At 48.4% G+C, this 14568-nt stretch overlaps 1 protein-coding gene across 2 annotated transcripts in view; it reads left to right on the plus strand.

Annotated features, from left to right (window-relative positions):
- The window catches only part of LOC147698192 (RNA-binding protein 26-like), a 1163085-nt gene that overhangs the window by 807576 nt on the left and 340941 nt on the right, over positions 1-14568 (plus strand). For both annotated transcript variants that reach the window (XM_086934819.1, XM_086934820.1), the window contains one exon: positions 12643-12717. In XM_086934819.1, coding sequence (XP_086790945.1) covers positions 12643-12717 — 75 coding nt within the window. The remainder of the gene's footprint in view (positions 1-12642; positions 12718-14568) is intronic.

The following is a 14568-nucleotide window of genomic DNA, read 5'->3' on the forward strand; positions in this document are numbered from 1 at the left end:
TCTTTTGACATTTTAAAGTATTACATGAACCTGAAAAGAATTTTGAATGCTATACAAACATTTGCCAACTGTATATTGAAAGTATTACACTTCTGCAAAGTATACTTGCCTGTAACGGAGTTCCACTTGGTTCCTAAAATAAAAGTAACTAAAGTAAACATTGGCCTGGAGTTAGTCATGGAGTGTGCGTTCCTGCCTTGAATAAGTACGTAGAACAAATGCATTCACCAGTACCCTTTGATAAGCCTAACAACCACTAAATTGAGGGTAAGTTATTATCCACTTAATCCTCTGCTATACCTTTGGTCGTTCATCGGCTCTGTGCACACTATACCTCGTTTTGGTATAATATATACAGAGACCGCTTCCTACATCCAACTTCTGATATTTGCTTAAGAGTGACTAGGCATTTCTACTGTGGACATTTTGCAGCTTGACTCATCTGCACACCTTGCCAACTTATGTTTCCATTTTCCTTTATTATCATGTGTGATTATCAGTATGAAGTTTCTCCAGTATTAGTGTGTCTTTCATAGATTCACATGTTTGAATATTCCCCGTCGTTGAAGTGGGAGTCCCACGGTAAATAAAATAGCAATAACATACCAATAACATGTATGTAAATACATAACAAATTAAATAATAGTAGTAAATACATAATAAAGACTCAAAAACAATTCCTACGTAGGAATACATGATAGAGGCAAAAAACACTTGTAACATATTTCTGTCATTATGTTAGTCCAAACTACAGCCAATCAGGCGCCAGCACCCTTCCCGAACCTTCTCCGCAGAGCTCAGACCCTCAGATTTTCTACCGTACGTCGGGTGAAGGGAGTCTCCCTGAGCTCTGCTCAGTTTTCTCAACTTCAAGTTTTCCAGTCTTCTCAGCATGTCTTCAAGTAAGAAGTCTTTATTTAGACCTTGCTCTTCTTGTGGGAAATTGCGTCTTTACTCTGAGGACCCCCACAAGAAGTGCATTTATTGTCTTTATCCCGACCATGGGGTTGGTAACTGCAAGTTTTGCAGGACTTTCTCTACAAAAACCCTTAAGGACAGAGAAGGCCATCTCCTCATTTGGCTCCAGCGTCTTAAGGATAAGGACTCAGCACTGCCAGACGCAGAAAGTTTGCAGTCTGGACCTTCTAAAGCAGCCTCCAAGTGTAGCAGTGTGCAGGATATGCCTTCACCTTTTTTAAAAAGTAAGAAACTTTCCATGTCTGTGACTCCTGCGGTGTCTTCACTACCTCCTACTACCTCTACTCTCACGAGAGCTGGCTCTCAGGCGTCTTCTGCTCCAAAACATGTTTCATCAGCGACCGGAGCGTCGCCGATCGTCCCGACGACGAGATCATACGAGTCCGGATCGTCGACGGGGGCTACGTCGACGTCGTCCCTGTCCACTAGGGTATCGCTTAGCTTCAAGACTGTCTCGTCGACGATTCCTATTGCCTCGTCGTAGACACAGAAATCTGCTTCATCGTCAGCGAAGTCCTCGTCGACGAAAGCTCACAGGAAGTCTTCTTCGTCGTCTGTCCCGGCGACGAGGGCTGCGTCGACATCGGCGGCTTCATCATCGCCGACGACTACGTCGACGACCTTACCGTCTACGATGGTTCCGTCGATGGCGGCTCCGTCGACGGTCGATCTTTCTGCAACAACTTTGTCGATGCCTCTGCCAGCATCGTCGTCGGCACCGTCGACGGCACCGTGGACGGCGGTTCCTTCATCGTTTGCCTCATTGCCTTTGGTTCCTTTGTCTTCCACTGGGTCTGGCTCTTCCACCGCCGACCCCTTGCACCATCCTAGTCATCGGCCAGTTGACCAACTATCCATTCCAGATCCGCAGCCTCCTTCGCCCATGTTCGCCATGGCTCTGAGCAGGATTCTGACTCTGATAATGATGTGGGTGATTCTTTCAGAGTGGCAGGCAGTCCTTCGGATTTGATTATTAAGTGCCAGGATTACAGTGATGATGATGACGACGACCAGTATTCTCAGGCAGAAGAACGCTCTATACAAGTTCCAACTGCGGCACTGCCTTTGTCGCTCATCTCAAATCTCCAACATATGTTGGATGACTACAACCTGCGTTTCCTGCCTTCTCTGCAGAGTACGCCTATGCCTCATGTGCCTGCGGCTGCGGCGGCTCCTGTCCCTGTTCCGCCACCCTTGCCACCAACGCTTTCACCACAGGTTCAGACGTCAGTGAAGATCCACACTACGGTGTACCCTGTTGATGATGACGTCATTCCGGAACGGGAAGATGGTGAAGTCCATGATGATGATGATGATGATGACGACTACCAAATCCAGATGCCTTCCCCTCCTCCGGTAGAGCCCGGGGATTCACCTCCGGTGGACATTGCGAGTTTCCATCAGCGTGTAGTAGAGTAGGGTCTGCTTCCTATGGTCACCCCCACTTTTTGCTATGCTTTACTGGTTTTCGACTTAGAAATGGCTGTGGGCCTGCTAATCAGACCCACAGCACAGATGCACTCTCTCTAAATTTACACCATGTACTCTAGGTACATCCACAATTTGGAATTGGTTCACCTTGTCAGCCCCTAGGTGTAACCAAGGCCTACCAGAGGCTGCAGCATGTATTATGCCACCCCTGGCTGGCCACTTAAATAGACACAACTGGCTGATCACTCAGCCGGGGCAAGGTCGTGTAATCACCCCTTGCTTAGGTGTAGTATTCCTATACCTACTTACATATAGACACATTATTATTATTATTATTATTATTGCATTTATTGAGCGCACAGCTACCCAAAGGTTTCCCGGTGCTTGCCTTGGGAACCCGTCCTGGCTTTTTCCCTGTGAGATAGCCCCTACAGGGCATCCCCAAGGTGAAAGCCAGGCATCCTGCCGCAGGGGGGCCGTTGTGGAGATTAAGCAAGCTTAATGCCCAGAGTTGCAGAGTGAGAACCCATGATTAGAGTAGGCACCGAAGCGAGAATTATCGAGTCCGTGGACATTTGAGCTCAAGACCCTGCCGCGTCGGGAATTGAACCCTGGTCCCGGGTCTGACCTCAGCTTCCGGGTCTGTCTGCTCTACACCGTGAGCCACACTTCTCCACAAATAGTAACCTATAAGTCACTCCTATGGCAGGCCTTAACAATCCTGGAGGCAGAGTGCTTGGTTATGTGTGAGATGGTGCTCTAGCATGAGTTGAGCCTGTCTGCAGCTTTCGGAACCATGTCCTTATAGCTGTTCTATGATATTGCCATACCATAAACTTTTAAGTGCATTATAACCCTCGCGGTTAATGCTAACTTTGGTTTGGCTTTATCCAAACATGTCGTGTAAGGTGTCATACGCTTTGGAATACTACCCCCTCGCCAATTCTGGCGACGGTGGTAGCATTCCACTCTTCTAGAGGGAGAATGTAAATGTAAATGTAGTAGTATTTGTATAGAGCATCGAATCGACCCCCGAAGGGGTATCTCAGACGCTTGTACGCATACCGCTGTGGAACTCTTCCTGGCCTTTCCCTGTGAAGGGCCCACTCCTGGGCACCCCCAAGGTGAAGCCAGGCATCCTAGCGTTGTTGGGGCCGTTGTGGAGATTAAGCAAGCTATTGACCAGAATTGCAGAGTGGGACCCATGATTAGAATAGGCACCGAGGCGAGAATGATCAGGTCAGCGGAAATTGAGCCCAAGACCCACCGAGGCGGGAATTGAACCCTGGCCCCGGGCTAGACCTCTGCTTCAGGGTCTGCCGCTCTAACCATTGAGCCACACTTCTCCACATGTTAAGTCCAATGATCCCGGTTAAAGTTAATAGAGCCCCAGCGTCACAAAATAGATGCTGCTGCCACCAACACAAGTCTGACCTCCTGCTGCTCTACTGATCCCTTGCTAAGAGTTGTAGTCAAGGTGTGCTAAGCCTTGTTAAACTACAACAGCTGGTTCAGTAGAACTCAGAGTATTCTAAGCTAAGTTATATGTACCTTAACTTATGTGATCTTTCACAAAGATATTCTTAGGATACGTGTGGTAAAACAGCAAGCTCAAATCCCAACCGCTGCTCACCGATGTGAGAAGTTGGCCTGATATATAATGTTCACTATTCTAGTGAGCACTTTGTATCAGTCCAAACAACCCTTATGGTGATTGGTTGTAAGTCAACCTTATAGACCAGCTATCCTAGTAGCGTGGATACGAGCAGTCTTCGGGCTAAACTCTAGAGGGCGTGTTAAGCCAGCTGTTATACCATCACATATACCCCTTCAACACCAAGTGAAAGGACACCACACAAGTGTTATGAAAATAAACAGTGTATTTATTTAGTTCACAACAGCCCTGTACTCTTTATGAGGACAGGGTACTAAGCACACAACAAAACTCTTACGAAAATACTTTAAGTTGCACAATTTACACAAATGCCCGAGGGGCACGAAAAACCATTTACTATGAAAGTGGAATGCGAAATTACTAGCAGGTAAGTACTGTACTAATAGGCTTTGGAATCGCTAGGACTACATTACCGAACCTTCAGATTACTAGTAGGAGGCCTAGGGGACTCGGGTGCAGAGTGTGCACTCTCACGCGGGATGCGGGACAAAGTCTATGGGAGCTAGCAAAAGCAAAGTTAGTGTTCTCGGGCAAACCCGATAAGGTAGGTCGAAAACGACAGAGGATCTGGACCCTTGGATAGTGAGGCTATGCTGGGGCACCGAAATGCCGAAGTTACCTAGCCCAGGGGCTGCGGCTGCATAGGTCTGCAAAGACGTCGGGAATCCTCGTTGACGAACCAGGAGCCTGAAGAAAGAGTTGCTGGCAGGCGACCAGTGAAGATTGTTCGAAGTGATCCAAGCCTGGATCGAAGATGGATGACCCCTGAAAGCAGAGGGGACCAAGTTCTTAATCACTAGCCAGTGATCAGATGGGCACCAGGATGGCACTGGATGGTAGTCACCTCGACCAGGTGAGTGGGCGACGCTGGGCTCTGCAGTCTCACGGACCAGGAGGCGTTGTCGGCGACCTGGATGGAGGTGCGAGCTGTCCCACGATGGTTGATGCTGTCGACGTCGCTGGACCCAGGATTGGGGCAACAAGTCTTGGCAAATTCAAGCCCACGCGGTGGACCTAAAATGGCGTCTGGAGTGAACCAGGAGGGTCCGGGGTGCTCCTCTTTTGGAAGGGAGCAAGGGCCAGTCTGGAGCAACCAGACCAGCAGTGTTGTCGTCGTTGATCGTCGTCGGGAAGGCCACAAGCCAGCGGGCTAGTAGCCAGACAACGCGGTGAGCAGCCAAAAAGCAGAAGGGCCCCACGCAGATCTCGTGGATGCTGGGGGGCTGGACTTCGGTGCTGGAGCTGCTCAGGGTCGGGGCTTCTCGGACCCCAAAGCACTCACCAGAGGATCCCTCGGCGGTCGTGCTGGATAGAAGTCGTGCAGTTCTGATGATGGCCGGTCCCTCGAGGTCTCGTCGCACCTACGGTTCTCAGCTTAGCTGTAGAGGTAGGTAGAGGTCAGAGGTGCCAGGGAAGCCGGGTCTCGTCGAGCTGCTCAGTCGGATTCCGGAGGAAGGACTTGCAGCAAACCGCTGAGTTCTTAGATGGTGCCTGCGGGTGCAGGGTGACTACTCCTTAGCCACAAAGGAGAAATCTTGAGAAGAGTCGAGAGTTCCTTTCGTAGAAAGTAGTTTTTTGAATCAAAGATGATCTAATTTGGAAGGGTCCCCGCTCCTGCCTTTATCCTAAAGAAAGGGGTGGGTACGCGACTAGGTCCTGCCCTAGGGGTGGGACCAGGAAGGGGGGTGGTTACACCCCTCTCCCATGCCGGACTTTCCCCAGGCCAGGGGCTGGTGTGCCCCTGGAACTGGTTCTAGCCGGCAGATGCGTAGTGAGCACCGGGGTGCCACTTGCAGTCACATTCCTGAAAAGCCCTGCCTACCCAGGATACACAAAACCCTGTCTGGGATGGTGCTAGCACTGCCCCTGACAGGAAACCCTTTGTCCAAGCTCCCCTCGCTGGAAGGACTCCCAGCTGCAGGGGGTCAGACTCGTGTCTGTGGTGGCAGCATCCATTTTGTGGTATTAACTTTAACCGGGGTTCACAGTTACATACATGTCGTGTCCCTCTAGAAGGGTGGAATGCTAACCCCGTCGCCAGAATTGGCGAGGGGTTAGTATTCCAATTCGTATGACACCTTACTCGACATGTTTTGATAAAGCGATACCAGAGATAGCATTTAACCGCGAGGATTATAATGCACTTAAGAGTATATGGTATGCGTTATCATGGAACAGCTATTAGGACTTGGTTCTGCAAGCTGCAAACGGGCTCAGCTCATGCCAGAGCACCATCTCACACGATTCCAAGCACTCTGCCTTCAGGATTGTCAAGGCCTGCCATAGGAGTGACTGATAGGAATCTGTGTGTCCATTTTTAGGGTTAGATATAGGTATACTATATCTAAAGCAAAGGGTGATTACACCACCTTGCCCCAGCTGTCGTGCAGCCAGTTGTGTCAGATTTAGATGGCCATCCAGGGGTGGCATAATACATGCTTCAGCCCCTGGTAGGCCCTGGGTACACCTATGCCCTGAGTTACAGGGTCTGATAAGGTGGCCCAGTACCTAAGGTACATGGAATCCAATTAGAGAGAGAGCAGTAGGCCTGGGGTCCTGATTGGCAGGGTCCCAGGCCAACTAAGTTGGAAAACCAGCAAAACACCAGGCAAAAAGTTGAGGGCAACCATAGCCAGGTATCCACCTTCCTACAAGCACCACCCCAGACGGGAGGATGTGTATTGGGACAGGGAGGGCTGAATAGGTTGAGACACTGCCTGGAGCACACTAGGTGCTTCATGCATACCCCAGTTCAAACCGGTTGCTGGGGCACTCCAGCCCCAGCTCTGGCGCAAAACTGAATAAAGGATAGGGGTGTAACCACCCCCCTGCCTGGTCCCACCCTTAGGAGGGACCTAGAAACTAATCCAGCCCCTTTTAGTTGTATAAAAGTAGGAGCTGTGTCCTTAGACTTTAGATTAGATCCTGACTGAAACTTGACACGAAACTGTGGACCTTCGACATTCTTCTGAAGACTGAAGATTCTCCCTTGTGGCAAAGGAGTGACTACCCTGGGCAACCAGGCACCATCCAGCAAATCAACGGCTTGCTTTGTCCCCGTTCCCGCCGGAACCCGAGCACAGAGCCTGACAAGATACAGACTTCCAGACCTCTTCGACCCTCTCTTCACTTCTGCAGCGTAGCTGAGATCCGTGGAGGCGACGAGACACGTGGGGCAGGACATCTTGAAAAGCCTGCAACTTGCTACCCGTGCAGCTCCTGAGGCATCCTCTAAGCTGTACACTGGGGACTGAGAAACCTCGAACCCGAGCTCCACCTGCACCGAAGATCAGCCCTCCACACTCCACGAGTTCTGCGTGGGGCCCTTCTGCTTGTGTTCTGCTCGACGCGTTGTCCGGTTGCCGGCCCGTTGGCTAGTAGCCTCTGTGACGACAATCCTTTTGAATCACCCAGCTGGTCTGGTTGCTCCAGACTGGCCCTTGCCTCCCTGCAAAGGTGAGGCACCTCAGATTTTGCTAGTCTGTACCTGAAGCCTTCTTTGAATCCTGTGTGGATTACCTTTGCCAAGGCTCGTTGACTCCCATCCGGCAGTCGACCCCTCCATCCGTGAGAACCTTCGTGGGACAGCTCCTCTCCAGCACCTGGTCGTCGTTGACGCCTCCTGGTCTGCGTGGCTGCAAATACGAGCTTCAAGACAGCACCGGATTGCTCCTCGACATAGTCTTGTTCCTTCCTGGTTCCACCCTGTCACTGGCTAGTGACCCAGACTCTGTCCCCTCTGCTTTCAGGTCCTCTTCATCCTCGATCCACCCGGACGATTTCCTCCTGGTCGCCTGCAGCATCTTTTCTCCAAGGCTCAAAAGGCTTCAACGGTGAAACCCGACACATCTTCACACCTATGCACCCGCTTCCTGTGGGTGAGGTAACGCAAGTACTTTGGTGCTCCCAAGGGTATTGACTATCCAAGTGTCTAGGTTTTTAGTTGTTTCCTCCTAGCTAGACCGGAAGTGTCCTAAATCCTTCTTTATCTAACTTCGAAATTCCCGTTGACTTTGTATTGACTCTCGCGTGAGTGTACAGGGACTGCACTTGCCGCCTGTGGGCCTCCTACATCTAAACTAAGGTTCAGATAGTGTAGCCCCAGCGATTCCCTAGGCCTTTCCTTTTTTCGTGACGTGGTACTTATACCACTTACTTAGTATATGGTTTTACGCGCCCCTAGGGCCTAACTGTAAATTGTGCTAATTAAAGTATTTCTGAGAGTAGCTTTGTTATGTGCTTTGACCTCTGACCTCATAAAGAGTTCAGAGGAGTGTGTTGGTAAATAAATACATATATATTTTGTATATATCCTGTGTGATGTCTTTATTTGGTATCGAAGGGGTTACATATGGTAAAACAGCTGGCTTTACACGCCCTCAAGAGTCTTTTAGCCTAAGACTGTTCTCTCCACGCTACCTGTAGGATAGCTGGTCTATAAGGTTGACTTTACAACCATCACCATAAGGGTTGTTTGGACTGGTGCAAGGTGTTCACTAGAATAGTGAACATCATATACCAGGCCAACTTCTCACAGAGCGGCCCAGCACTTCAAGTTGCCTAGAGTCCAGAGGGAGAAGGACTGTTTCCTCTATGATTTTAAAAATCAGCCATTCACACAAGTCCACACTATACTCATTATAGACTTTATATGGACTGAAGGGGTGAAGCTCATGCAAACTCCAAATTCACTGCCAGCTCAACTGCCACGCCTTGAGAAAAAATACAAGGCGCCTGTAGGATCTCCAGCGTGCCTTGTCGCTAATCCAAAGCCTGACTCAGTGGTCACTCAAGCTGCACAACGTCGTTCCCGTAATCCGGTATCTCCAATTTCAGCTCCTCCAGATAGGGAGGGTGGTCGCCTGGACGCTATTGGACGCAAATTCTCCACTATGGCATCCACTACGGTGAGGGCGGCTAATGCTTTAGCCATCCTAGGCCGCGACGACCGCCAGATGTGGTCGGACTTGTCTGCCCTGGTGAACCTCATCCCTGACGTTTCCAAGGCTGAAGCTTTAAAGATCCTGCAGGACAGAGCGAGGACATCGGAGGAAATCATTGATTGCGCAGATAACATTGCGTGCACTGGCTTTCGTCAGCTTGCTGGTGCAGCGGTCTTGCTAAGGCAGGGTTGGTTACGGTCCACCTCTTTCCGCCAAGAAGTCCAATCCAAGATCCTGGATATGCCGTACCACGGTGAGTCGCTTTTTGGAGCGCACATAGACGAGGCCTTGCAGTCCATTAAAAAGGACACTGATACTGCTTGCTCAATGGGGATTTTACAATTTCGGAAGCAGCCATTTCGGGGTGCACGCGTACGCGGCACCTCCTCAACTTTTCGTGGAGGAAACACTCAATATCGCTCCTACCATCAAGGTAACCAACGTTACTCTTCCAACCAACAGCAGTCCTCCCGACAGCAGTCGTCCAAATCCTACAGGGAAAAATCCTCGTATAGAGGATCCACTCCCAAACGTCAATGACTTGTGTATCCCCCCCAGTGTTGGAGGTCAAGTCTCTGTTCTTTTCTCAGTGGTCCTCCATTACCTCGGACCGCTGGGTTCTGGACATTGTGAAAAAGGGCCATGCTCTAGAGTTCATCAAGATTCCTCCTCCCATTCCACCGTCTGGCCCGCCTCCTCCCCACCTCAAGGAGCATTTCCATTAAGTTTGTCTTCTAATTCAGAAAGGTGCCATCGAAGAAGTTCCCTAAAGGAAAGGGTTTCTATTCCCGTTTCCTCCTAATACTCAAGAAGACGCAAGATTGGCGATTGGCGACCGATTCTGGATTTGCGAGACCTCATCAGGTACCTCAAGAGCCAATGGATACTTGTAACTATATGACCATAGGTTGGATTGAATCACCCTCATAAACGCTATGTTAATTGTGCGGTGTATATCTTTTTTCCGCCCCACATATACGTTAAGGCATTATCATTGGGTGTCCAAATTAGTGCTGTATGCCTGCCTCAATCCGAGGCAACCTCTGGTTTAGATAGTAGTGTCCAGAGACAAAGGGGCACCCCCCCCCAAAAAATGATAATGCCTTAACACGTATGTGGGGCGGAAAAAAGATATACACCACACAATTAACAGCGTTTATGAGGGTGATTCAATCTAACCTATGGTCATATAGTTACAAGTGTCCATTCTCTCACATGATTATTTGATTACTGAGACTGGGGAACTGAACGGACCAGAAATCCTCCTCCCTACCTGTTGATTACGAACCTCAAGAGCCAATCCTGGACAAGGGTCAAATTTGCCATCGGAACCCCTCCTCTCTACAATTGTCGGCCTGGAACCGGAGCACCTTGAATTCGCGCAGTTAAATATCTTTCCGGAATGCAGAGACATTCTAACTCCGTCTACCATTAAGACTTACAAGCTCAAATGGAAGAGGATATGCCATTGGTGCGTGGCTATGAATATCCATCCTATCCATTCCACTCCGGAGCAACTACTTCCGTTCTTTTTGGACCTGGCTCAATCTGGGCTTTCCCATGCTACTTTGAGAGTTTTCTTGGCGGCAATCTCTCGTTTCCGGCAGGATGGCTCCTCCTCTCTCTGCTCTTCCAGAGTTATTCATCAGTTTTTCCAAGGACTGTTCCAGATGTTCCCACCTCTTCTGCGTCCTCCTCCCACTTGGCATCTCAATGTCGTTTTAGCCCAACTAATGAAGGCGCTATTCGAACCTAACCATAGGGCGGACTTAAAGTTTCTGACCTGGAAGGTAGCCCTTCTCCTTGCTCTGACATCATCTCGTCTTGTGAGTGATCTTCATGCTTTTACTGTTAAACCTCCTTTTCTCCAATTCAAACCTGACTGTTTGGTGCTTCACACCAACCCAACTTTCCTGCCGAAGGTGCCTACGGATTTCCATCTAAATGAGCCTGTTTTCTTAAAGACTTTCTTTGCCGATCCTCAATCTCCGTCAGAGCAACGATTGCACTCTTTGGACATCAAACGATGCCTTAAATTTTACATCAGCAGGACTGCCCCTTTTCGCAGGTCCGATCAACTGTTCATTGCCTACGGACGCATGTGTAAAGGGCGCCCTGTTACCAAGCCAACTATTGCACGTTGGATTTCTTCAGCCATTGTCTTCTGCCATCAGCAGGCCGGCAAGCCTCTACAATCTTCGGTGAGGGCTCATTCCACGAGGGCAATGTCATCCTCTACCACCCTGTTTGCTGGTGTGCCGCTTCATCAGATATGCCGAGCAGCCACGTGGTCCAACCGGCACACGCTCACGAAGCACTACTGCTTGGATGCCATCAACGAGGTGGATACAGCAGTGGGACAGGCAGTACTTCGTCATCTTTTTAACTAAGGTGAGCCTCTGTCTTCCCTCCTCCACTATGGTTTTATATGATTGCTATCAGTACTTACATGACTATATTATTACTGTCTCTTTGGTTTTCTCCATGCTGTTGCATAGCAATCGGACCTCTTCGGATGTTACTGCTCTCTATTCTATTCAAGCATGTGAATCTATGAAAGTCACCCTAATACTGGAGAAGAAAAATTGTTACTTACCTGTAAACAGGTGGTTCTCCAGTATTGGTATCTTTTATAGATTCACATGCGACCCACCCTCCTCCCCTCAGAGGATCGTTTCTCCTCATCGACTCTTTTGTCACTCTTGTGCTACGAAAATCTGAGGGTCTGAGCTCTGTGGAGAAGGTTCTGGAAGGGTGCTGGCGCCTGATTGGCTGTAGTTTGGACTAACATAATAACGGAAATATGTTACAAGTGTTTTTTCTCTCTCATGTATTCCTGTGTAGGAATTGTTTTTGAGTCTTTATTATGTAATTACTACTATTATTTCATTTGTTATGTATTTACATGCATATGTTATTGGAATGTTATTGCTATTTTATTTACCATGGGACTCCCACTTCGACGACGGGGACTATTCAAGCATGTGAATCTATGAAAGACACCAATACTGGAGAACCACCTGTTTACAGGTAAGTAACAATTGTTCATATTCCCTAAGGATTTACCTGACCCTTAAATGTATTGTTCCTGAGCATTGAAACATTGAGGATGTAAACATTCATTTAAAGGATTTAAAGTTCTTGTCTTCAAGAGTTGACAAAGTTTAGATTCACGCAGATTAGTTTGACCTTGCAATGCTATGTAATGCACTCCACGTTATTTGAGCCCGTGTCCTACATTACCAGCAATATGATCTTGTGCACCCATGTCTATTTGTTTGAAAGGATGGGTCCCTAGCAAGTTACCAAATTTTGCCTGCTCCCAGTAGATGTTGCATATGGGTTTATCATCTTCATTCTAACACTATTCAGACATGACAGCCCTCCTTTATTGTCTCTTAGCATGACACTTCCACTCCTTTAAGTTAAATTATATATTAGATAAGATCTTGTGTTTCATCTGGATGTGAGGTTGGTATCAACAAGCAGGTAGCAACTTGATTATGTTGTTTGGCGAGTTGACCATGTCAAGCTTTACAGGCCAGTGGTAAGGCAATTATTGTTGATTATTTATCGAGAGCAAGTGTGAAAATCCTATTTCTCTTTACCCGACAGGAAGCATTCAGACTTCAGCAAGATGTTAGAAAAAAGAAGCAAGAAATTCTTGAAAAGCACATTGAAACACAGAAGGTGAGAATTTCTTTAACTTTCAGTATAAACAGAAGCCTCACCTGGTAAACTTGTTTTCAGTCTTAAAACTTGCCCATACTAAAAGGCTGCAGACAGTCTCAATTTATTTAAATTAATGTAATGGGTAATCACAGGTTCTTCACTGTGAAAGTTAGGGCCTGATTTAGAATTTGGCGGATGATTTACTCCGTCACAACTTTGACAGATATCCCATCCCCCAATATATAAATTCCATAGTAATGTGATTTATATTTCAGTGGACAGGAGTCCCATTATTCGTTGTGAAGGAGTTGCCTGTTGCGGAGTTCTAAATCAGCCACTAAATCTAAAAAACTGAGAAGCTATACACCTAAAAACATGAAGCCCTGCTTATTTTCGCTGCTACATAGCAATATTGTACTTAAACCATAAACTACCATTGACCTTGTTTCAAGTTGCACATTTTCTGTTAAGTCAAGTTAGACTATAATTTATTTGTTAGTTTGTATCATCCTTGATAAATACTACATCAGAAATATAGCTAGCCGTGCTTTCAAAGCCAAGCCTACCTTCCTCTATTCTGGTGTAATGTCCTCCAGAGATAGGTAAAGTAATGGGCCATTTTACATCGCAAAAGAAGCAAGCAAGCAAGAGCACAATCATGCTGCACAAAAAGCTTAATGTTGCCCAGTGACACCATATGCATGCAATTATCTTATCTATGCATGTCTTCAGCCAGTACTGGTTTTCTTGTCTGAGGCATTCCTCACTTTCCTTAAATACTGTATAAGCTGCTCCTGTACCGCTCAATTAACTGTTCTATTTGGCATGCTTTGGAGCCCAGGAATGGGTTGATGAAAACAAATGTTTCTTTACAAATTTAATGAAGTTGGTAAAAGTTTAAAAAGATTGCCTTTTGGCTTAAGTTCCTTCAAAAAGAGTTTGCTGAAAAGGTTTCTCGCAAAGCATGTTTCTGTCAGATAATTGTCTTGTTAAAAGAAGTTTACAAGGTTCCTCTTCTACTATTTATTATCTGAAAGAGACACGTTCGTGATAGATTCCTTACCTTAGAATATACCCAGGCGTCAGACTGGATCCGGAAAGTTTTGCGTAGCAGTACCCTTGCGCGTCGGTAGGTGTCGTCTGCGGCTCTGCGTCCGTCGTCGGCGTCGTGGGCGCCGTGATGACGTCGTCGGAGTACTTAGACGCCGCCTCCGCGTGCTGGCGTCGGTTCTTCTTTTTTCCGCGCCAGCCAGCGCAGATCTGGAAAGAGCAGTTCCCTAGTCACTTTTTGACTAAACTTTGAGATCTTTTGATCCATTTCGAAGTCTTACGACTCCGACGGTGCCGTCAGGGATGCCCGGATTCAAGCATTGCGACGAGTGCGACCGTACCATGTCTGTCACGGATCCCCACCGCTTGTGCCTGATGTGTTTGGGCGTCGACCATGACGACGAGGCCTGCTCCGTCTGTCGGGCCCTTTCGAGGAAGGCCAGGCGGGAGCGGTCCCGCAGGCGACTCGAAATCCGCCAGTCGGCCTGCGCCGTGTGAGTTCCCGGTCCCACGGGAGGTCGAGGGACAGGTCGCGGGGACGGAGCCGTCACAGCTCCGGGAGTCGGCGCCACTCCTCCGGGTCCAAGTCGTCAGGTAAGAAAGCATAAGAAGTCGAAGAGACATCATCGCTCTTCTGACTCCCCCCCGACGCTCGCGCGATGCGGCCGGGGGTTCGGGTGACACTGCCCACGCGGCTCCTCGGGAGTCGCGGGCGCCGCGTTTGGCCCCATACCCCCCGGTCCCTGGGCTGAACGCGACGCCGGAGGAGATCGAGCGTTTCCTCATGGCCATGAGGTCCCTTTCTCCTCTGACGGGTTC

The sequence above is a fragment of the Lissotriton vulgaris genome, chromosome 8, assembly GCF_964263255.1.
Source record: "Lissotriton vulgaris chromosome 8, aLisVul1.2, whole genome shotgun sequence".
In the NCBI taxonomy this organism is placed as follows: domain Eukaryota; kingdom Metazoa; phylum Chordata; class Amphibia; order Caudata; family Salamandridae; genus Lissotriton; species Lissotriton vulgaris.